We start from the raw sequence: 24,567 nt of genomic DNA on the forward strand, positions 1-24,567 counted from the left end.
GATTCCGCAATGCCAGGCAGGGTCAGCACAAGATAGGGTACATATAAAAATGGCATATGTTGACAGCATCAACAGAAAACCATTAAAATATGAACATACATTTATTAATGAGAACAGTGACAGCACGATGGTAACACTAATGTCCCGTATGTATGTCCATGTATGAAACACAAGCAAGAAAGCTTCTTTCATGGACGTTATCACAACTTTGAAGTCTTTATTGAAATAAATTAAATATACAAACACAGACACTCACACAAGTGATATTGCACATGAAAGAATAAATAAATATGAACTGAAATTTGTTGTGTTCAGATCAAAACCGAAAAAAATTACTTCCATCCCTCAAAAAAAAACAATTAAAGTGTAATTAATCCAATTCATTAAAATAAAAATGTTGAAATATCAACTAATTCTTACTCTGGTACATTCACAGGTACATCATTTCACTCAGAAATTCAATGAAATATTGTGCATTTAACTTTTTTTCCAGAAACTTGAGCAGTCATTTCTTAAAAATGCCTACTATACTGAAATGTAGTGAATCTTTGAGATTTTTATTTTATTTTAGAATCGCAATGAGATGTGTTTAGAAATTTAAACAGTCGCCAAATTAATTTCTTAACACTTGTAAATATAAAAGGATCAATATGACAAAACCTGTGATACATTTGAATGACGCTCCATTTGTCTTTGGTCATACGTGCAACAGAAAGCAAACAAAACGCCCAAGATGACCTCCTTTAAGACTTTTTCCAACATTTACAAACATCTAGAAATAATGAAAATACAATTATTCAGGTAACACTTTAGTGAGCATGTGAACGCTGGCTCGGATTTTTTCTTATTGCTGAGTGATGAGTGATTAATCGTTTGCATATCACTATACTGTCTCACGTGTGTGTGTGTGTGCGTGCACATGTCTGTGATACTCTGTCACATGACATCCTTTTATTCTTTTTTATTTCTGTGCAGGTGGTTGCTGTCCTGTTCACACGGTGAGGGGCACCAAACCAGCTGATGAGGTGGCGTTGGGGGTCCCTGGGTCGAGGCTGCTGGTCCCTCTGCTGCAAAAAGACAATATATATATATTTTTAAATATGCAAAATTAAACAGCCCCTTTCATTTGGTTGTGGGAATAAGGCAAACTATTTTTTTTAGATTTTAAAAAAGTGGGGAAAAAAACAAGTCAAGAGTATAGTAGGGCTTTTTAAAAAGCCAAAGGAAATTGGAATTTTACAATATATTCATTCATAAAGTTGTTGTAAAATAATTCCTAAAAAAATAGAGCTGACATGAGTGGCATTTTTAGCCCGGAAAAATAAACAACCATGTATATTAAGGCGTTTTTACACAAAAAAAAAGACCATATCTAGCTAGGATGGCGTTTTTAGCTCGACACACAACGACCATGTATAGTAAGGTATTTTTGACTCGAAAAAAACAACCATGTATATATAGTAAGGCATTTTTGGCCCCAAAAAAACACAAAAAAAGACCATGTATAGTAAGGGTTTTTAGACAAAAAAAAGACCATGTATAGTATAGCGTTTTTAGCTAGAAAAAAACAATGTATTGTAAGGCATTTTTGACCCGAAAAAAACGACCATGTATAGTCGGTCGTTTTTAGAGCAAAAAAAAACGACCATGTGGTAAGGCATTTTTAGACCAAAAAAAAAGACCATGTATAGTATAGCGTTTTTAGCTCGACACACAACGACCATGTATAGTAAGGTATTTTTGCCTCGAAAAAAACAACCATATATATATAGTAAGGCGTTTTTGGCCCAAAAAACACCAAAAAATGACCATGTATAGTAAGGCATTTTTAGGCCAAAAAAAGACCATGTATAGTATGGTGTTTTTAGCTAGAAAAAAAACAATGTATTGTAAGGCATTTTTGACCCGAAAAAAAAAAAGACCATGTATAGTCAGTCGTTTTTAGAGCAAAAAAAACGACCATGTAGTAAGGCGTTTTTTGACCAAAATAACAACCATGCATAGTATGGCATTTTTGGCCCCAAAAAAAGACCATGTATAGTAAGGCATTTTTGACCCCCCCCCCCAAAAAAAAAACAAAAACAAAACAAAAACAAGTATGTATAGTAAGGCGTTTTTATCCCAAAAAAAGCGACCATGACCACTAAGGCGTTTTTAGACGGAACAAAACGACCATGTAAAGTAAGGCATTTTGAGACTGAAATATGATAGTAAGGCCTTTTTAAGCTGAAAAAAACAACTCACCCTTTGTCCAAAAAAGTGATATGCAATGACTGCGAGTAGGCGCTATTGTTAGCATTGAGGATATTGCCGTTGTCCAGAGCGTAAGTCTTCTTCTTAGCATGCTGCTCCTTGGCGAGATTTCTGCACGCTGCCAGTTTGGCCTCCAGAACCTGCCGACATATTAGCTTCATGATTAGCAGAGGCAAAAATCACATGAGGGGGAAAGAAAGAAAGACTCACCCCGACTTTCCTTAGTAGATCGCTGACGATGTTGAGAGCCGATATCCGCGCTGAGGGAGTTAGCGGTGAGTTGCTAGTGTTACTTGTGGAAAGTCCTGCAAAAAAAGGGGTATGCCAATACTATCGTTTGTATGGAGCAAAACATCACCTGCGCCGTTAGCATTGAGCGGGATGTCCAAACCTTTGACATGAGTCGACGCAGAGTCCATCTTGACATCATCATGGCTGGGAGAGTTGGACCCCGACGTCCGGCTCACGTCCGCCTGACGCTCGCGTACAGCCAGTTCCTGACGCAAATCTGATGACCAAAAACGTTTGCTAATTCGTCAGAAGTGAAAATGAGTGATTTGATTCAAGGTGTTACACACACACACCTCTGGCTTCATCTTTGAGTCTCTGAACAGACTCGAGGAGTGACTCCTTCTCGTCTAGCTCGCTCTCCAGGAAGGCGTTTCTCTCGATGGCCTGGTTTAGACGTTGCTCAAAGTTTTCCAGAGAAACGATAGTCGCTCTGAAGGGGGAGCATATCAAAAAACAAATGCGGTGAGAAGACAAATAGTAATGGAGTGATGGAATTTCTCCAGACCTTTTGGCTCGTTCAAGGTCATCATTGGACTGTTCCAATTCTCGCACGTATTTGTGAAGCTGTTCCTTGATGCTACGCGTCTGCACTAGGTCGTCCTCCAGAACAGAGATCTGCTTGTAGCTCTGGGAGTATTGCTGCTCCAGCCTTTCCTGTCACAGCACACAAAAGTAGGCTACAAATGAAAATCTGAAATATAGACTTCAGCAAAGAATGGAAAAAAATAACCGTAAAGGAAGAAAAAAATGCCAATATGAGTCATGGCATGATGGATATCAAGGTCTGCTTTTTACTTTAAGCGTCTCCACATCATTCTTCAGCCTGAGGTTGTCCGACTGGAGGTCCTTAAGGCGATGCTCGGTCTGGCCAAGCTGCGCTTCCAGCTCAGCTTCCAGCTCCCTGCTGCCCTCCTGGAACTCCAGCAGCTCGTCGTGAGCCTCCTCGTAGCTGCCGGACGATAGCAGAGAGCACATATGAGGATGTAAACAAAGAATGATGTCATGCTAAATAGCAAGTCGTGATGATGTCGTAAGGTACGTTTGAAAATAAAAGCTACCGGTGTGATGTTTTGAGACCGTAACATCAACAAAATCGCCCGCTTTTCTTCCCAACCGGCAATAACTCCACAATCAACAGTCAAGAGCTTATGTAGGTCAAACTAAAATACAACGGAATCTCACATACTTTGCCTTGTACTTGATGTAGAGAGCTTTCCAAAAGTTGATTTCCTCATCCTTGGAGGAGAATTTAGGTATCTTGTCCGCTTCCATCAAATCTAAGAAGCAAGGAATGTTCATTTATTTTTTAAGATGGTCTCAGCTAGTTAAATGTTCATGTAAAAATGTTAATAGTCATCTTTGGCTTCGAAACGTGACATTTGATGATGGGTTGTGAAGACAACTTTGTATCACTACGTATAGCCTGCTAAGCAACATACATGTGGGATTTCCCACTCATTTTAAGCCAAATAGGACTATTAAACGTGGACCCTCATGTAACAAATGTGAACTGTCATCTTCTAGCAGGTAAACATCGAATGTTTGGTTCATGGGGATGATGCCAATGTCTGACCTGATGTATTTTTACCTCAAATGACGATTGTTTTAGAGACAAATAGGCAAATATCCACCTTAAAACATTATTACTGAGAATAGAAATAAAATAAAACAAGACAGGATTATCAAAATGGATACAGAGGCAAAATGTCAAACATGGCAGAGCTCGTAAAAAAATACACTCCATCGTGTTGTTTCAAAATTCGCACATTTACTACGAGGTCCAAAATAGACTAAAAATGAATTGAAAGCATACCTGCTGAACATAACCGTTGGAAAAGAATGATTTTTCATCGAAATGAGATGTTTATCGGAAAATGTAGCTCGGGGCTTGAGAGGATACTTCTTCTTTGTCGTATGAAACGGCGGCCGACGAGGTACATAACAATACACTGGCTCCCCCTATTGGACATGTTATCTAATTACCCTACTGTTGAAAAGGATATGTGGAGGGACTATTATGAATTATACTATCAAAAAAAGAATAGCTTATGGTAATATAACGCATTGTTTTTTGTCCTTTAATAAAAAATACAGCATTAATTTTCATGTGCGCTTTGACTCACTGCGATGTTTTAGCCAAACAAGCACGAAACGTGGTCGTGACGTAATAGAAAGTAGAGGAACGTAATTACATAATACGTTGTTCGATTAGAAATGCTTTATTGAACAAATGACACATAAAAGAACAGTACATCGTGAGACACGTCATATCAATTTTTGCGGTGATTTTTTAATTTTTTTCAAAAGATCGAGCTAGCCAGGAGTCGAACCTAGAATCTTCTGATCCGTAGTCAGACGCGTTATCCATTGCGCCACTAGCCCGTTATAATGACGCTCCTATAGTTTTTATAGTAAATGTTAACAGTACGTCGAATATCAAGGCGATCTTATCCGATTAAAAATCATTGAAGTAATAAAATGTAAGAAAAGCACAACACACTGTCGGTCCTATAAAATATTTTTAATTGTAGCCACATTCTGATGACAGCCCCCCCCCTCTTCAAACACACTTTAATACGAGATCTTCACATTTGTTTTGGAGTCCAAGTATTAATCGTATCAATACAATTTATCACTATCACTTCCAATTTGTTGGAACTTCCTCTGATGCAAAGTAAACACGAGACAAACAATGAATCATTTAGTTTTTTTTTTACCTTGGACACTGATAATTTTGTCCAGAAGACAATTCTCAGGCAAATTTCACTTAAAAAAAACAATTTTCTTTAGAATAAGAGGCATCACTTGATTCTATTCATTTGTATCCACAGATGGCATAAATGAGACATTTAGAGGTGTTCAAAAAGCATGCTGGCACACTTTCATTCAGGATAAACACACGCATAACCTGTCAGGTTATAACATTCCCATGAATCGTGTAGAAAAATGTGTAAAAAATAAAAGAAACCAGGAGACTTATAAAAGAACAAGCAAAATAACATAACAGGTGATTTGTGGAATTGTTTTACATTATTTTTTTAGTACGTATTTCAACTCTAAACAGCGCTAATCAGCTTTCTCTTCATATTGTAAATTGGCTTCTTTCGTGTCTTTTTTGTTGTTGTTGACAGTCCCACTAAAAACATCTAAGCCAACACCTATTTATCAATTTCCTTCATCAAATAAATATGTAAATTCATTTCAATGGTTAATTATACAAAACAAAAAGTACTCTAAGATTAAAGATGGAAACATAACTTAAGCATCCTCTTCACGTGTACATTTCAATCAAACCAGTATTCCTATACATCTACACATATATATATATATATCTATGTATATATTTATATTTATGTCACTATATACAGAACGCATGTATGTACACAAATGTATTTACATAGATTAGTCTTTCTTCATTTTTTTTTTTTTTGCATGTGACAAGCAAGAGGAATGTCTGGTACCATGTGAAAGCTACTCTTCGCCCACCTGGATGTCAAGTAAAAAGCCGTTGCAAGAAATAGATCTGTATCATAAATACTCTGCTTAAAATAAACAGGATGTGGCCACTCACGCAAGTTTTCGACAAGGGCAAGAAAGTGCATCCATCAACGGGCAGAAGAAAAAAAAAAGTGGTGCGCTTCTTGGCGCTAAAAGCATGTTTCCAATCAGCTAGGAAGAAAAGGTCACGGGTATTTCAACCAGCGGTATCAAACTCTTTTGTTAACCATCAAGATGTTTTTTTTTTTTTGTTCGTTAATCGGCTAAGTATGTACAGCGTGCATGTCCGTTGATGGTACACATGTACACTTGCACAAACAGGCAGATGTCCACGCCGAGAGGAAAATGGTTGTCGAGATTCTTGTCTGGCGTTCAAGGCATCAAATAAGGCAAATGCAAAACTAAAAATCCCAAATTCAAAACGCACGAATAAATCAAGGGGAGAAAAAGGAGTGGAAAGGCTAGGGGGGGGGGGGCGTCATAGCACTGTGCTCTCCGAATCCTCCCCATCCTCTGTCTCGGTGGTTCTGAGGCGGCTCGAGTCCAGCAGCGCCACCGAGTGCCTGAGGTGGGAGATCCGCGCCAAGTCCAGAAGGCCGTCCAGCTCCATGTTGATGACGGGGATGTCCAGGTTGCAGAATGAATCTGCGTCAGAGGAAGAGGAAAACATTTATTCATCATTCAAATATATGTGTTTGGGGAGCAGGAGGGGGGGGGGGTTGTGGATAAGAGTCCAGGAGGGGGCTGAGGGCCATGCTTAGCAAGGAATGTGCGATCCAAATCAGGCATGAGGGAGAAGAAAAACAATCCATATAACCAGAGAATGTTCAATAATGTAGCTAACTAGCTTATGTATTTAACCCTACTGCAGTATGTATCATATAGTGGCGACAAACCTAAAATATGGTGTAAATTGAAGCATTGGAGAGGGGGGGGGGCAGTGACGTTGAAAGCGGGCAGCAAGGCGTTATACGTGCCAAGCTCAATTGTAGTTTTGCATCCCTCATGCCCGCATGAGCCATGCGAAATGGACGCAATGAGACGTCAGGGTTGGATTTATGGGAAGGGGGGAACAGTGTGGAGGGGGGGGGGGTCACGATGTGGCCAACAAAGGGTTAAAGGGATGTCAACGGAAATCCGGCTTACCCTAAAAGTCCCTCAAACACAACGACGGCTCAAACGGCTGCAAGTGATCAACAACAATGACGCGTCAAGGCGGTTTTTGCGTCAAACACAAACTCAAAATCCGCAATCGCCGCTTTGACACTAACACGCCGCGCATCTTGACGGTTTTGACAAAACTGACAGCTCTTACCTGTGGACATGCTCTCCCCAGGAGACAAACCGTCCAGCAGGCCGGACGAGTGCTCCAAAGGCTGCGGGCTGCTGCCGGGGGTGGAGGGCGGCTGCGGGGGAGGCAAGCTGGGCCTCTGCCGGGGCGGCTTGGGCGTAGGCCGGGGCTTGGTGAGCGTTCCGGCGAGCGAGGGCGGCGAGGATAGAGACGGCGAGCTGGACATTTGGACGTGGCCAAGGGATCCGATGGTGGCGTAACCCTGCGGGTAGCCGAAACCGTAGGGCGAAGGGGTGCTGGGGGGCGTGGGCGACAAGCTGACGGGGGACGGCTGGCCCGTGGATTGCTCCGATACGGCGCCCGTTTGGCTGAAGGGGACTTTCGGCGGAATCGGAGCGAGCTTCTTTGCTAACGGGGGAGAGGAAAAAGCATATTTTCACATCAGAGACGCATCTCGGGGGTCACCGTCCGTCCTTTGCAAGCAATGATGATGTCATGTCAAAAGACTGCTTACTTACCTCTTCTGATGGCGTGCGGGCTATGCTCACACTGGCTAGCAGATGACAACGCGGCTTGGAATCCCTTTTGTCCGATCACCGGGGACAGTTCTTTGTTCTTCAAGGTGCTGAGGTGAGATTAAAAAAAGAAATCAGGCGCCAAGCGGATGCCGCCATCACAATTGCAGCACTTTATACTGTCATAAAAAAACATTGTTAACTTTACTTATCATTTTAATTTTACAAGATGGCCACAATGAGAGTTGAAGGGCAAAAACGTTCCAAAAAGCTTCCGATAAATGAGGACGAATGAAGCGTTGAGAGTCGGGGGCGGAGCCATGCAAATGAGTCTTTGACATTGTTGTTTTCCTTTTCACTTCCATATTTTTCGGACACAAAAATCTTATTCGTGCAGGGATGTTAGACTGTGAAGATGATGTGTCACTGTCTTATATTAACTCATTCACTGCCAGACAATGTGCAAAAATGTGTTCACTCCAGTGCCAGGGTTTTTGTCATCGTCAATCGAATTCCAGGATCCACACAATATTGAGTTTTAGGATGACATAAATATTTAAAACAGCGTTAGAAACCTTAGACTCGCTTATTTCATCAGAAAAAAAATAGTTCATCCCTAAATTATATGGGTCTGGAGTTATATGAGTTTGAAATGGGGGTGGATGTCCCAAATACAATGCAATACATACATATTGGTTTATATAGCACTTGAGCAACAGCTGAAGCTGTAGCAAAGCGCTAACATGGAAAAAAAGGGAAATGCTGCCCCCTTGTGGGAGGGATAAAACATTGCCAGAGGTCTGGCCATGACTTTATCAGCACCCAAGCATGAAAACAAAAACTAAGAAATTTGGGAGTGGCGCTCGACGTCCTATTTTCATTCCCAAATAAATTTGTGAATGGCAGTGAATGAGTTAAATTGCGTCATAGCGAAGATGCAAAACAAAAAATGATGCAGGATCATTTTGTGGACCCCCAAACGGCGTCTTGCAGCTCGCTGGTTCCTGCCCACACGCCATACCACTTTGATCGGCGAAGGCTTTGACACTTCTTTGTTGCCTAGCAACTGCCTCCCGCGCATTCCGGTGATGACTTGCATTAAAGATGCATTTGATAACTGGAAAAAAAAATATGGAGGGGGAGGCTGGTGCTTCTTTATCAGCCACCTTATAGCGGAAGGGCCGCACGAAACAAAATGAGGGTTGTTCTTGCATTTACCTAGCGGCCTTGCGTCCTCGCTCTCGGCTACAGGTGGCCCAAGGAGGGGGGACGGATAAAGGGGTGACGGGGGATTTGGGCGAGCCCAGGAAGAGATCGTGACGCGTAAGAACGAGCGGGGGTTTGATGTGGGGGTGGGAGCCGTTGGTGTCGTGCAGGGGCTCGGATAGGGAGGCCTGCTTGTGCAAGTGCGGCGAGCTTTGGGCATTGGAGTTGATGTCGAGGGGCCGCGGGGACGCGCACAGGGAGTGGAGGAACGGGGGCGGGCTATAGCCCAAGCGGCGGGGGACCGGCGACGGGCCCGCCGGCACGCATTCGGGACTGCGGGAGACCAGGCGCATACCGGGGGGTGCTCGGGCCAAGAAGTGTTGAGGGGGGAGCGAGAAAGGGGAGGAAGAAGGGTAAGGGGGGGGCGGCCTCTCCTCCTCAGGGGAGGGGTGGGCGTTACAGGAATCCGAGGCGTCATCCGAGCTGGAATGATAAAAGAAATGTTTTACGGCGAGCGGGGAAGCTGCTGAAGAGGAGAATGGGGGGGGCGGAAAATGTTCCCATCGGTGAAATAAAAAAAAAAAAAAAAGGGGGGGGGGGGGGTTAAAAAAAAAAGCGTCACCTCATCCACTGCAGAGCCTTGCGACAATGGAAGGTGAAGCTGTGAATCATGCGAGGGCTAACGGCCAAAAGACAACATGAGAGAAATTAACATATTCAAGCATGTCTGGGGTCAAAGGTTAAAAAGTCCAAGGAAGGTCTTTGGAGGGCGACCATGACACAGCACTTGTCTGAGGGCACAGTTTTCAGGGTGACTGGGTCAGGGAGGCGCAACAGCCTTACCTGGCTCGCTCGCTGCTAGTGGGGGGAGGGGTGGGGGAAGGGGACCCCGGGGGGTCCCCGGGCGGCTCAGGGGCGAGCGCATCCGAGGGCGGGGTGGGCGCCCGCACACTTGGGGGGGTGGATGAGGTTTTACGGGAGGATGACGAACCCCCGCGGGACACCCAAGAAGTGTCCATCACCCTGACTCCCATGCTGTAGTGGGACAAAGACGTACATGCCGATCACTGCAAAGGAGGGAGGCCATTTTGGGGGCTTGAGGGGTGTCGGTGAAGGGATCAGCTTCCTCCGTCGGAATGTTTTAAGACTCGAAAGGCTTGTTCCTTGTTTACCAAATGGTAGAAACTAAAGTACTGATATAAAAAGCCTCATTGTTTAATTCGAACATCGACTTTCTCTTAATAAGTAAATAACAATAAAATAATTACGTCACAAGCCATATATTTTCATGACTTCATTTGATCCAATTTGAACTTGTAACTTCTTTTTTTAATGTATTATTTTTTGCTATGAAACGAGTCCATCCGGTGCTAAACATCACGGTGATGCAACACACACTCACACACGCGTGAGACAAAAGCGCCTTGTTCAAATCCACCGAAGACGAACGGCACCCACAAAGGAATCCGTGAGACGTCATGAAAAATGGGGCAAAAGGGGGGGGGGTTACGCTACCTCTGAATCTTCCTGATGCTGCATGTTTCAAAAAGAGAAAAAAAAAACGGACACGGTGAAAGGTCAAAACAACAGACACATCCACCCAGTTCTTCTCCATTTGGGCGACAAATTAAAACTAACCTAATTCTTAATGATAAGAATACTATATAATATATAATAATAAAGATGGCGCCCAAGTAGTCAGCAAGTGCTCTCATGTGCCTTGCTTTAAAAATTTTTTTTGTCGTGGCTTGGACTTGAAGCGGATTTACGTGGGACAGGAGATGTGAGACAATCTATTTTGTCAATGGATGCTACAGCTTCATGTTTGCTTTCAACATTTAGCTCGTAGCAGACGTGCACATTCCACCATGACGTCGCCTGATCCACTGGTGAAAAGGATGATTTGATCCTCTCCGCTTTCGTCTAGAACTGCTTCATGAAATTTAATGTCTTTGTGTTGTTATATTATTTGTTATTTCGTTTTTTTTTTTGTAGTTTTGACTTCAAGATGGCGCCGCGAGAATGGCAGCTCCTGTATTTTATTTTTCTACTTCTTCCTTTCCTTTCCTCTTCCTTACATAACTTTGCTGCTGTTAAATGTAAATGTATCCACTGCCAGACTAATAAAGGACATTCCAATCCAATCCAAGACAGATAATAATTTTTGGTCCTGTTTTGTTTCTGGAGTTGAACTGTTCAAGGACTTTAATGGAAATAAAATCAATGCGATCTACAAATCTAAGGGCTAGTGGGAGGATCAGAAAAAATGAGAGCGAGAATGTCTTGACATAATCCTTTTTTTTTCACTAAGGAGTTATTTTAAGAGAAGCCTCGTACCCATCTTTCTTGTAAAACTCCAGCATCATGTTGTCCGTGGCGACGCTGAGTGGTCTTCGACTCTGCTCGCTCTGCCGACGTTCCATCTGCTCCATGTCGGGGGATGGCATGGAGCTGTAGTTGGCGTTGTGGTTGGTGTGCACCGGACTGCCGTAGTTGCCCGTCACGTTGAATTCAATTTCTGATGGAAAAGAGCATCTCAGGATGAAAGGGGTTTTTAAGTCTTTTCAGATATTATTTGGGAAATTCGCCTGACCTCCGGGGAAGAACCAATCGGCATGCTGGATGATAGGTTCGATGATGCCGACGATCTGCAGGGACACCGTGGTCATCATCTCCGTGATGTTCCTGTAGTAGGACAAAATGTCACTTTCAATTTTTTGAATTTTACATCATGAAAAACAGCTAAACCACAATTTCTACTTTACCATTTTTAAGTATCTGTACTTTAACTCATTCTCTGCCAGAGATGTGCAAAAATGTATCCACTCCAGTGCCAGGGTTTTTGTCATTAACACGTGAATTCCAGGACCCATAGAATATTGAGTTTTAGGACTATGTAAACATTCAATTCAGCATTAGAAACCTTAGACTCTCTTCTTTCAACAGTAAAATTGAGTTGAAATATATATTTTGAAATGGTTGTTTTTGGTAATATGTCAAGGCTTATATCTTACAGCTATTTTAGTGAAAAAGGAATGTCATTAAAATTCACAAACGGCTTGAAAAAAATGCATCGCAAATGTTACCCGTCGCTGTGCGTCCAAAGCAGGTTGGGCCCCAACACGATGGCGATGTTCCCGGGTGTCATTTTATTCACATCCTGGTATTCCGTCAGTTTGGACAGGAACTTAATCAGATATCTGCAAACATGTCACGGCAAGTTAGAGCAAGGTCGTCTTGCACATTTGCATAACCTACTTATCCCTCATTTCTTCTTTTCCCGGCGGATTCGCAATAGGAAAAACACGAGATTACTGAGCCGGACAAGTTTCCCGACGACCAAGTGAAGCGGCGTGTGATAAACTTCCATAAAAGCCTCCCTCCCCCGGAGCAAAACACTACTCCCATTTGAGAATACCCTTGAGGACGCAAAAGTGGGCCAGTAGGCCGACCATGCGTGTATGCGCGTCCGCAAAAATCAGGCAGTTATCTCGTCGCGATGAAACGACGGTCGTTTGCTCGTGTCTGACATCCCCCTCCGAGAAGAAGCGCTAAAAATAAACTGGATTTGTAAGATGTGACAGACACACTGATGCATGCAAGATCTAAAACCCCATAAGTGTCATTTATTTTCAACAAGATGGAGAAAATAAGCTGTAGGGGATAATTTAAAAAAAAAATCCTCCATCAACTGCAAAAAACACATCACATAGTTGTGTGATTTGAGGAGGTTCGTCAGCACAGAAGCTCTTACCTGAAGTTGTTGTTGCTTGCTGGCGGTAGTTTGTCACAAGCGCAACGGAGAGCTTGCAGTCTCTTATCCTGGTCCGGAATGCTACGGGAAGTGCGATCAAGATGGAAACAAAAAATACATTTAAAATACAATTTAAAAAAAGACACAATTCTATATTATAGTATATCAGAAATGACTTACTTTGACGCTTGGATCCAGTCGTTGTAAAGCTCAAATGTCATCAGGGGCTCGGGGAGCTCACGCAGGTACGATTTCAAAGCTCCTGCGGGACAATGATAAACTCAATCCCAAATTTGTTCCGGTTTTCTGATTTTTTTTTATGCTTGTGTGCTGATAAAGCGTTGGCCGTGGCCATTTTTGCACATAGTATCCCATTGAATGAGTTAAAATAGTGTCGCGCTATTTTTATTTCTGTCGGGTGACAGATTATAATGAAATAATTCTCCTCGCATTCATGACATGCCGTATTCTCATCATCTAAACAAAATGGATGACGAACAATCTCCATTATCAGCCATGTATATGTATATGTGTCTATTTAAAATTGCATTCTCTGTGTAGCTCTCTCTCTTGTTTCTATTTATAATTGTATTTTATTTATTGCATTGTATTTGTAATTTTATTTATTATAGTACCTATGCTTGTCTGTGACTGTAAAGTGTCCTTGAGAGCTTTGAAAGGCGCTTAAAATGTAATGTATCATTATTATTATGATTATGTAATCCAAGTAAAATCTCATAAATATCAAATCTACGTCGTGGTAAGAAACAAACTCACCGGCAATGGCATGCGGGTCAGCCGAGTACTCCTGCACGTCCAGAACGGCGCAGTCCAAAGACGCTTTGAGTTTCTTCAGCTTGGAAGCGGACGGAGCCACTCGGAACAAACCCTGAAAGACGTCACGGGTCGCCATGTTTATATCACGATTCGATATAAATTTTGCTTTCGATTGAGGTTGTGTAAAATAATCTCGTGTGTGTGTGTGAGACTGACCTCCTCCTGCATGCCGCACTCCAGCAACATGGTGACACAGGCCTCGATAGGGAAAGCAATATCTCTCCCACTGAGCTCTAAGTGCTCTTCCAACGGCTTCCCGTAGCAAGGCTTCTCCGCCCATGACTCTGTTATATTGCATATTGTGTGTGTTATTTCATTTTTTTTGGCACATTTAAAAGCAGTGTGCGGTCACTTGTTTACCCTGATGGGCTTTAATCTGAGGGAGAATGTTCTGCAGCAGCTCCAGCGACTTCCTGTGGTACTCGGCTTGGACTTCAATCAGCTGCGGGGTAGATAAGACATCAGTGTATGTGTGTATTTGCGTGTATGTGTTTCAGTATGTTTTTACTGACCGTCTGGAAGTAGTTTGCATAGTCGAGTTCTTTGGCCATGGAGCTGTACATGTCTGCAGACAGCTGGTCCTTAGTGACAAAAAACGAAATACAAATGTGTCGTCACTAAAAAAAAACGCTATGCGTTTTGCCTCCCAAATGGATAGCGGTCAGTTTTAACTCGTTCACTGCCATTCATGAATATATTAGGGAATTGAATACATGACCTAGAGTGCCATTTTGGAATGCTATATAAACCCAAAATGTATGCATCGCATTGTATTTCACCCCTTATTTCAAGCTCATATAACTCCAGACCCATATAATGTAGGAATTAACTATTCTTCTCTGATGAAAGAAGACAGTCCCAGGTTTCTAACGCTGTATAGAATCTTTATATAGTCCTAAAACTCAATAGTCTACGGGTGCTGGAATTCGTGTGACAATGACAAAAACCCTAACACTGGAGCGGACACATTTTTTGCACATGTCCAGCAGTGAACGAGTTAAAACTCAAACATTGCATGTCAAAGTTTCACATGTGAAGTTAAACTCCTGACCCGACAGATCTCCATACGATTGGCGGCCTCCTCCATCTCCTCCCTCAGGTGGTCGGCCTTGGCGCCGCTGGGCTGCAGGTTCCCGGACAAGCCGGACGATTTGCTGGATTGATAGTATCTGCGGATATTTTAATATATGGTAAAGGATGGAAAGCATGTATTGGATATGTGGGATAATATATATTTTAAGGTGAGTGTACTTGTACTTATGCAGTATTTTTATGCTAACTAGTAAGAAAATTGACTGTGCTAGCGAAACAATTCAAAATTGCGTCTTAGCCACATCAATGAACTAAACACACTGACCGTGTTCGTGAAGAGTCCATATCCAAGACCAGTTTGGCTAAATGTTTCCTTTGTTTCTGGATGTTTGGAATTTCCACCTAAAAGGCGGTCAGAAAGGGCAGAGTTGACTTTTGTTGAATGAACAAGTGGAACAAACACACACGAGAATGGTTGTCGGTCCCATGCGGATTCGTTTACAAGATATGCAGGTGTCACGTTGAAGTATTGCATGAAACACAAGGTCAGCATTCATTTCAATCCCTCCACCAAGGAAGCGACTGTTTTATATGTGCTGTCTCCCACTTTTGATTAATCAATTCTACTTTTTTTTTGTTTGTTTGTTTTCCCACGCTTCGGTTAGAAGAGACATCGCTGTACAGTGACCACCATGGGCAATTTTCAAAATGTAGTTTTAGTACCTCGGAGAGATCGTACAGCGGATCCATGACGTCTCTCTCGATGATGACTTCGAACAGGATGAGCTCCTGGGACAGTTTTTCCTGCGTTTCGCCGCACAGCTTCAGCATCTTCCTACGACGTCACAGGAGACCGTTTCAGGATCAACGCCGGTCTCGGGGTTAAATGCACTGATGTACTCACCCTAGCATAGACTCGTCTCCGAGCAACGCCGCCCCTTCTAACATGCATTGCGCGAGCGTTGCCAGTGGAAGTTTCTTCTATATGAATAAAAATATTTAAAAAATCACAATGATGCAGGAAACGTAAGATATCATTGTGTGTCCTTGTCTAATAGAAAAAAAAATGTCATCTTGTCACATTTATCAGAAATGACTCCTTACTAGGATGGCGACTTTTTGCATAATAGTGAAAAAAACACACACATTTGCAACATGAGGATAAATAACCTTTTGTCAGCAAACCTGACATATCAAATCAATTGCTAAAACGATAAATCATAAAAAAAAAAGTTCACAATGGCTCACCGACGGCGACCGGACCGACTTCTTGTCCACTTCCACGTTCTGCTGACCCTGCAGACACGCAGCCAATTTCTTGTGGGTGCTGTGCGACACCTGCTTGACCAGCTCCAGGCGTTTCTCCGCCTAAGAAAATTACGACACATGAAATCATTTTCGTGAGCGCAGGCGTAAATGACGACTTACCTGCAGGAGGTCTTCGCTTAACACTTCGGTCTTCTCAGCCCTGTGAGGGAACAGAGAAAAAAAAGCGTCATTGTGAATCAAGCTCAAGTTGGATGGATATGGTCGCCATAGCAACTGGGTAACACACACACACACACATGACTATTACACGCATGTCACAATGCAGTTTGCTGCATTTCATATGAATATTTCAGGAAGAGAGTGGCGCAAATGATTCATTTCTAGTTGTTGACGCAAAGGATTGTGGGAAGCTTCTCATGGCTCTTCAATAAACAATGAAAAATATGTCAACAATAAACATGTAAAGTCATCTAGTAAGTCTCTATCCAAACTGAAAGCGTTGCCATTTTTAGGTGGCATCAAGCTAAAAGTAAATCAGCTACGCCGGGTCTGTCCTACCTCACTTCCTGTCCAAAAACAAACAAAACAACTCACAGAACAGCAGCTCGAGCCCTGCTAATCCGTAGCTTTCTCTTCCACATCCCCTCGCAAGCAGGTGGGACGCCGCCTGCTTTCAGTCCCGACGAGGCAGCGAGTGCCAAGGAGGAAGAGGAAGAGAAAGAGGAGGAGGAGGGCGCATTGGGAAGAAAGAATGAGACCTAACTATCGGGTCCTTACGCTTCTATGCCTCATTTGCCATCAATCTGTATGATAATTGTCGCCGTGACAACGGGACCTATTGCGCAATTGTGTGTTTTATTTTGGTGGTACATATTTTTGAGTGCACGTATGCTAGTGAGTGTTAGCATGTCATTGTGTATAAATGTAGGTGAGTGTGTGTGTGTGTGTGTGTGTGTGCACTTCCTCCACCTTCTCACAGACACACAGTGTCAGCCTCAATGTCAGGATTAAGCAATGATGTGACTAATAGGTCTTTCACTCTGAGCCCATTGTTAACCAGCCCGGTGGTCTCCGTGGCAACCACAGAGCGGGAGGAAATACTTTCTGGGATGATGTCATCGACGAGGCAGGCAGAATAGTTTCGCTTTGATCACCAATGAGCGCGTTTTTACGCGGTCGTGGCGGAAGCAAGCTGTGATGAGGTCGGAGGTTGTGATTGACAGCTGTTAAGCCCGCCCCCACCACACTGCACTGGTGGCGGTGGTGTTGTACTGGCGTTGCATGCCAAATGCAGTCCACCTAGAGCTGAAGTTGGCCCAGAAAGAGGAGCTCATCAAAATGCCGCTCATGACCCAAAGTTGCAAAAAGTGTCCGGCGGCTCTCCGGGGAGGAATTTGCCACCCCATCCCACCCACCCCTGATCCTCCTCCTCAAACATCTCAACACAAAGACAAAGCAGGCCTCTAAATTGTCCCGAAAATAATCACAGATGAATGGAAAAGCAAGTTTGAACTTCCCGTCATGGATATTGGTGAGCACGTGCTGAGGTTCTGGTTCTGATGCAGCAGAACTTGCTGCAGCAGCTCGACCTTAAAAACTTCCATCCTTTCTCTCACCGACAGCATCAATAATTCACAAGGGCTAAAAATAACAACAACACTTCCGTACCTCCGCCAAGACGCAAAGCGGGAGGTGTTTTGAATTTCTCCATCGGGGGAAATATTGACTCTCAAATGTATTTATTTGAATGCTTGAATGGAAGGATAACGGCCATTTTGTTCAATTTGAAGAAAATAACCAAACACGTTTTGTGAAATAACTAATTATGTGAATTTTACATGCACGGTTGAAAAAGGTTCAACAATGACGACGCATCCTGAAGTTGACCTGCTTTTACCCCATCAAGCAGATGCGTGCGTTGCAAGCATGCAACATCTCAAAAGATGCCCCCCCCTCACTACTCACTTTCCTTATGTAAAGCCAGCTCAACCTGTTAGATGAAATAACGATAAAAAGAGGCTCCTGTGCGTTTTTCAAAGCGTTAACAGTCCTCGGGCTCCTCTCAGCTCTTCTTGGTGCCGCGTGGACTCATTACGGCGAGCTCCCCAATAAAGCAGCGAGCGCCATTTAAAGTAAGGAGATATTTATGGCGCCTCCCGCCAGGCCTTTCCTTCTTGTTTCAACCCACATTTTACATTCCTCGATGTTGGCAGGGATGGGACGACGGGGAGAGTTTGACGTTCACGGATTTAAATTGCTGATTTTGGGATTGCTGATGATGGTATGTAACAACAATAAGGGAAAAGATAAGTAAACGTCTACTTGACCAATTCAAGTTTAGAGTCAATGGCAGTAAATCTTGAATGTTTAGCATAAACTTCCCCACAAATTTCCCCATTGTGGGACGAATAAAGGTTTTCTGATTCTGATTCTGATAAACAACATCTGAATATCCAAAGATGTACTCATCCATCGGTCCAGGGAAGGAATGAGGCGGCTTGGTGGGGAAAGTCCGCTGAGCTGTGACTCATCACCTGACTCACGGTGCGAAGGCGGCATTCCAAGACTTATTTTTCTCCTAAAATGTAAATGAATGATTACGAAAAGCACGATACAAATCATCATATTATAATATTTTTCTGATGTCATCATAAAAAGGCAGTTTTTTTTAGATTACCGGTATATTGATGGTCACACGGACATAGGGAATCGCCACCATTGCCGTTGCCATAGTTACAAAAGACCACCATCGTTGCCGTGGAAATGCCCGAATGAGGTCACGCAGTACGTGTTGCTTGCGTGTCACTGTTCCAACAGCTTCCAATAAAATAAAAAAATGCAGCTGTTTTTTTTTGGGGGGGGGACATTCCTGAATGAAACATTCCAGGAACTGTCCTGGCTCTCATCAAGACACTCTGCAACCCCACCCGAGGACATCCCTCGCTATCCTAAGCGAGCAGGAGCTAACAGCTGGGTGGCTAACGTCACCTTGAGACAACCCGGCCCCCAGTCGCCGCGGCAACATAGGCGTGTGCCCACCACAGCTGCATCGGACACACAGTCAAAAGTTCTTGAGCTTTTTGGTAGCCACGAACGCACCACAATGACGTCCAACCAACCGTCCATCATGTTCCTGCCCACGCGACTCATGAAGGTTGTGTGCGTCACGAGGGATGGCAGTGATGGGATTACACGCGGAGGACAAACAGTGGGAGCGCCCCCCCCCCCATCTCTTTGTCATGCGTCCATCTAATCAGAGGCAAAGGCCCTCATCCTCATCAAATACAAGCCGCAAAACCCCAGTCGACTAAGCTCGCTTCGGAGGGTCACAAGTCGCAGCAGAGCGCAGATGTTTCTCATCACCAGGAACCACAGGAGGCTACACGGATACATACATAGTGAATATCCAGTTACGACATAGGTGGGCAGGGTATGGCTGGCGGCCCACCGAGCATTGACATCATCAAGAGGATATTTGTTGTATCAAATGAAATTATAAAATAAAATAATCTGAATAATATTTCATTCTATTGGTCTAATTGGTTGTGATAACGAATGGGTAGTTATTATTATTATTATTATTATTATAAAATGAATGCTGTTACCATGTGTATTGTATTGTATTGTATTGTATTGTATTGTATTCCTTTCGCAATTGTTGAAATAATCTCCATTTGTTTACCAGTACTGCCAAGATGTTATTGAAATTAGTATTGAATATTTTATATGCACGTTATACCCATTTTGTGATCAAAATTCCTCATTTCTGGGCCTCCGTATTCTCTGATTTCTGTTCGATATGGACCAGCGCCTCATCTCAGCCTTGAAACCGCCCCCATTTTCTTTACGGCATCATCGCCATGGAAACCGTGAATGAAGTCGAAGAGGATACGTCATTTCCACCCACCCACACACCCCCCACTCATTCTGCACGCTTTGGGTTTAGACTTTGTCGCCCAGTCACACAGTTTTAGGCGGGATTAACGCTGCACGCTGGCTGCTGTATTGGAGATGATCTGAACTGAGTCTGAACCTCTGTCGACCCACATCTGGATTGGAGTGACACCATTAGGGGAACAGGTTTCAGGGGGAGGAGGAAAAATACATATTTTGCTTATTACATCTGAATACCTTTCATCGTGTGGTTTTAAGGTCACAACCACAAACAACAAAATCTTGACATGCTAATTATGTCACTTATGTAGTTGGTCATTTTCGGCATGTTCCACCTCACTGTCGATCCATGAACCACATACTCACATGCAAAAAAAATGACAACACTAAGTCAAGACGTGATGATGAGATTCTGTGTCCCACTAGTATCTTTTCTTTCCTACACTTACTGTCTGTAGGCCCAGCTCCAGTTTGAACAAACACAGTACCAATTGGTCGATGAGAGGCGACAAGTCGACCCACTTTCTTACTATGTGGTGGTTGATGCATCCTTGAACAACAAATAGGCCTCCGTCAAGGCTAAACAGCCATGTTTGATAGTGGTACATTATTCCATGTCTGGCAGTAAATACACATGGTTATGAATACAACTACTATTCATGGACTCACGGAACAGGGGACAGATGGATGGACGGGTGGTTCGATGGTTAGATGGATAGATTGGAAAGATGGATAGGTGGATAGATAGATAGAGAGACGGATTGCAGTACCCAATAAAATGTCCTCGGTGAGGATTGTCAGATCAATACGTGACAGCCATGCAAGTGAGGCCCCCCCACTCCCCGCATTTATAACTGCAGAGTACCTAAAGGGTGTGGGTGGGTGGGGGGTAGCGTTGCCCATCCTACACGAGCATCATGCCTCCGCCTAGCATGCGGGTCTGCGCCGTCAATCATTCGACGTTCACGCGGCGCGACCTCCATCCATCCATTCATTCATGCATTCATTCAATCCTTTCTTCCTACCTGCCCACTGTTTGGTTGGCGAGCTGTCTCATTCGGTTGAACTGCTTCTTCATTTTGTCGTTTTTGTCGCCACACGAACTCTGCAGGTTCTCATGGATGTCGTCCGCCGCAGTGACAACCACGCCGAACGACCGCTGCTGCCTTCATGGCGGCGACGACGACGAGGGCGGCCGGCCAGCGTGTGTCCGTGGGCCGCCTCACTCGTTCGCTGCCGAGGAGATGGCGCTGGTGCTTGTCGACAGAATTTGCGCCTCCGTGCTTGGCCACTGACAGTTGCCGCTCTCCCTCCCGTCCTGCGGCTCTTGGCGCCGGTGCATCATGGGAAAAGTAGTCTCTCAAACAACGCTTGGAACTGTTGTTGAAATTACACAACGTCGCCACTAGGGGCGCTAATAGGTGAAATGTCTGCCTCTGCCCATCAATAGCAAGCGAAGAAGCCGAAAGAGCTGAAGCCCAATAAGTTAACTTGTTGAATGACAACAAAACTAAAAACTTTTCACCTTTTCATCGCCGACGTTCTTCCAGCGGGGTGACAGGTCGATACACTTTGGCGTGCCGCTGCGGTGTCTCTGGCATTACTCTGCGGGGTTAGGAACCAACAAAAATGCGTGATCGAACGAAAGAATTGGGAAACGTAAGTGTGAGAAGTACTGCAGTACTATAAATGCAGTAGCCCTTAGCGTTAGCATTTTGCAATTTATACCCACGCGATTAACGTTCCCTAATATCACCCTTCTCGATGTAATAACATCTACGTCATGACATATTCAAATCGGGTTTAAAATGCAATTAAGATCATTTGACCTTTTGTTTTTACCTCCATGCTCGATTTGGGCGTTGTTTTACCAGCGACTTCCGTTGGACGATGTGGATGAGGGTCAGACAGTCGCAGTGGTTCTCAATTCAGAAACGTTTTGCATTTGGAAAAAATCGCCACGCCAAACATATGACACAAAAAATGGACAATGGGTTAAATGTGTACTTTCTGCTACATATTTAATGAAGATGCAATTGTTATGACAGCCATCTTGAGGATGAAGATACTGTTTTTGATGCAAATATACAATTTCCATAAAGTAGTTCAGGCATTATGGAAGAAGTAAAAAAATGACTGCTAACTTAAAATGTTTGAATCCGTGGGCATTTACTTGTTATTCTAGATTAATCAAATACATCTTTCAGTCAAAAATCCATTGGTGTGGAAACCTATTTCTGCCTTTAGCCTACCAGTTAACCCTTTTCAACTTTTGCATAAAGTCTGATTTAACTTTTTTTTAACTCCTGTAATAGGACAATTCATCACTTCTTTTTCCGTCTTAAAAGTTTAAAGCTTCACCTCACGATGTTTTCTCTCTGTTTTCTTTCCACGTGTACAGAAAGGTGATGGCTCAGATGATGAGGATGAGGGCAAATCTCTGATGATCAAACCTGGAAGCTCTTCAGCCAAGGAAGAAAAGGACAATGAGACCTTCTTTAAAAAGGTGAACTTAACTTTTCATGAGTTGGTGACTGACCTTGAAGAGTAGGGTCTGTCTGTAGGCCATAAAACCACGGAGCTGGTTGACAACTTGATAAAGTGTATCTGGTTTGGACTCTACAGGTGCAAGAAATCCATGAGGGTCTTTTCAGCTTGAAGAGAATAGTGTGCGACCTCGAGAACAAGCAGAAAACAGTTCTGGGTGTCGCGCTGCCCGAGGAGGGTAAGTTGTTGTTGTTATGATTTGGTGTGCAATGTGTCTAATAGAGCTCATTTTTTTAAAGTGCATTGATGTCATCTTTGCAGGGATGAAGAAAGAGCTGCAGACGCTACGACATGAGATCAAGACGCTGGCCGGTCAAATCCAAAGGAAACTGAAGAGCATTGAGCCCAAAAAGAGAGACGACGATAGCAAATATGTGTCAGTCAATGCTCGTATGCAGCGCACTCAGGTAAAAGAAATAAAAAGACCACAAAAGGCTTTTTGACCTGCATGCTCTTTTTTTTTTTTACTGTGTCCGCAGCACGCTGTCCTGTCCAGGGAGTTTGTGGAGCTGATGGGCCACTGCAACACCATCCAGGCGCAGTACAGAGATCGCAATGTGGAAAGGATACAGAGGCAACTCAAGATCAGTCAGTTTCACATCCGGTAAGCTGCTCAAAATATGATAGAATAAACAACATGACCGTGTTTTGTTAGCTGGCACCAAAATGACTGAAGAGGAGCTGGATTTAATGCTGGAAAGTGGCCAGACGGACGTTTTCACACAAAACGTGAGTACAGGGGGGACAATGATGCAAGCTTTTTGATTCATGGTGAATTTAATATTATTTGATGTACCGTAAGTCTTTATTTTAGATCGTAAGAAAATAATTGCATATTAAATCGTAATCTTGAGAGCATGAAATCTCACTGAAATGGATCTGTCGACAGAATGCTGAACTAAAAATGTCAATTTTGTGGGTCAGATTTTGAGCGATGCCAAAGCCACGAAACTAGCGCTGAATGAGATCGAGTCAAGGCACGACGAGATCCTAAAGCTGGAACAAAGCATCAGAGATCTTCACGACATGTTTCAGTACTTGGCCATGGAGGTTGAAGCTCAGGTCTGACATACGCCCCAGACACTGCTTTTTTTCCCTTTTTTAAATTTAGATTGAAAGTAGGTTTAACTTCAATATATCTTGTCCTGCAGGGAGAGATGGTGGATCGCATCGACCACAATATCAATCAATCGTCCAATTATGTGGAAAAGGCCAAGGAGAACACAGAGAAAGCAGTCCAATATCAACAGAAAGCACGCAAGGTAATGGTATTTTGGGGCAAATTAACGGTGTGTGAGTGACATTTTGGAGTGTCCGTTTCAAAATAAAATCAAAACAATTAAAAATCCCAAATTATGATACGTAACCTCGCTCACGACCAAATTGGAAACGCTCACTATAAACTACTCTGTTTAAATAGCTTTTAATTTTCATGTACTTTTTATTTTTCCACTCATGAAAGCAAATGCTATTTTGCAAGTTTTGACATCACATATTTTTTGTTTGGGCGCAGAAAAAGATTTGGATCGCCATCTGCTTGGCCGTGGTCATCATCATTCTCGCCATCTCGCTGGCCGCCACCTTCTCCTGATGCCCTGGATGTGTTACGAATACGCCCGGCGTCTTTAACGCATTATCGGCCTTCCCTCGTATTGCTCGTCCCTGTAAAAATGTCTTTTGCATCAAGTGCAGGAGTATTAACCCCTCCAATCAGACTGGAGCCTCACTGGCGTTGATCAATAACTAATTGTACATAATGTATGGTGCTGTACACGCAAATGTTACTACCCTCGGGTAATTATGTGGTGTAAATACAGATGTTTGTACCCCCACAGTTCCTCCACCTTTGGAATTTTAACAGCGTCGCGGACCAGTTTTTGTATTTATCAATAAACTTGGACGTATGGGATGGCAAGAGGATATTAAATTCTTAAAGGTCTCATCATGCACTGAAATGTTTTTTTTTTTCTACGCCATTTCCTCCGCTGCTCGCAGTCAAACTCGAGCTGCAGTTGGTCTGTTCATTTGGAATGAAATAACTTGGAAGATTCATTTGGGAAATTTGTATTATTGTGACTTTGGTCTCAAAATAAAATGCTGCCATCTTCCATTGTCGTCTGCTGTGATTTTTGCACAAATTAAAGCGCCGGTCAGACGAAAAAAATTTGGCAATGAGGCGG

The 24,567-nt window shown here is 43.3% G+C and overlaps 3 protein-coding genes and 1 non-coding gene across 10 annotated transcripts; 1 reads left to right on the forward strand and 3 right to left on the reverse strand.

The window, feature by feature from the left end:
• Nucleotides 1-124: 124 nt before the first annotated feature.
• Nucleotides 125-4,471, reverse strand: LOC148887457 (nuclear distribution protein nudE-like 1-B). Its single transcript, XM_089015362.1, has 9 exons — nt 4,358-4,471; nt 3,731-3,821; nt 3,340-3,493; nt 3,050-3,198; nt 2,838-2,974; nt 2,645-2,761; nt 2,464-2,558; nt 2,245-2,393; nt 125-1,067 (listed from the first exon to the last, which is right to left on the reverse strand). The coding sequence occupies exons 2-9, from the start codon at nt 3,814-3,816 to the stop codon at nt 992-994; spliced, it is 963 nt and encodes a 320-aa protein (XP_088871488.1). The 5' UTR covers nt 3,817-3,821; nt 4,358-4,471; the 3' UTR covers nt 125-991.
• A 382-nt stretch (nt 4,472-4,853) lies between these two features.
• On the reverse strand, nt 4,854-4,926 carry trnar-acg (transfer RNA arginine (anticodon ACG)). Its single transcript has one exon. It is a non-coding gene; the product is annotated as a tRNA-Arg (tRNA).
• A 124-nt stretch (nt 4,927-5,050) lies between these two features.
• LOC148887459 (rho GTPase-activating protein 44-like) lies at nt 5,051-22,884 on the reverse strand. Of its 7 annotated transcripts, none has more exons than XM_089016070.1 (27): nt 22,832-22,884; nt 22,380-22,459; nt 21,683-22,302; nt 21,366-21,445; nt 20,866-21,166; nt 16,106-16,145; nt 15,926-16,045; nt 15,582-15,658; nt 15,401-15,512; nt 15,003-15,079; nt 14,697-14,814; nt 14,158-14,226; nt 14,006-14,087; nt 13,802-13,929; nt 13,586-13,697; nt 12,989-13,070; nt 12,809-12,889; nt 12,141-12,254; nt 11,648-11,739; nt 11,392-11,572; nt 10,570-10,587; nt 9,898-10,089; nt 9,677-9,733; nt 9,067-9,537; nt 7,852-7,958; nt 7,358-7,741; nt 5,051-6,687 (listed from the first exon to the last, which is right to left on the reverse strand). In XM_089016070.1, exons 5-27 carry the CDS (start codon nt 20,916-20,918, stop codon nt 6,521-6,523), a joined length of 2,934 nt encoding a protein of 977 aa, XP_088872196.1. In that variant the 5' UTR covers nt 20,919-21,166; nt 21,366-21,445; nt 21,683-22,302; nt 22,380-22,459; nt 22,832-22,884; the 3' UTR covers nt 5,051-6,520. The 7 variants fall into 7 exon arrangements, with proteins under 7 accessions (XP_088872196.1, XP_088872197.1, XP_088872194.1 ...); XM_089016071.1 differs by lacking the exon at nt 22,832-22,884 and having other exon boundaries at nt 21,683-21,762; nt 22,202-22,302; nt 22,380-22,520; XM_089016074.1 differs by lacking the exon at nt 22,832-22,884 and adding an exon at nt 7,189-7,225 and having other exon boundaries at nt 6,548-6,687; nt 22,380-22,520.
• Nucleotides 21,269-24,495, forward strand: stx4 (syntaxin 4). Its single transcript, XM_089016076.1, has 9 exons — nt 21,269-21,499; nt 22,242-22,346; nt 22,466-22,565; nt 22,649-22,794; nt 22,867-22,975; nt 23,043-23,116; nt 23,312-23,449; nt 23,539-23,649; nt 23,901-24,495. The coding sequence occupies exons 1-9, from the start codon at nt 21,470-21,472 to the stop codon at nt 23,976-23,978; spliced, it is 891 nt and encodes a 296-aa protein (XP_088872202.1). The 5' UTR covers nt 21,269-21,469; the 3' UTR covers nt 23,979-24,495.
• The last annotated feature ends 72 nt before the right edge of the window (nt 24,496-24,567 follow it).

The sequence above is a fragment of the Hippocampus bargibanti genome, linkage group LG15, assembly GCF_051943395.1.
Source record: "Hippocampus bargibanti isolate YZ-2025 linkage group LG15, ASM5194339v1, whole genome shotgun sequence".
Taxonomy (NCBI): domain Eukaryota; kingdom Metazoa; phylum Chordata; class Actinopteri; order Syngnathiformes; family Syngnathidae; genus Hippocampus; species Hippocampus bargibanti.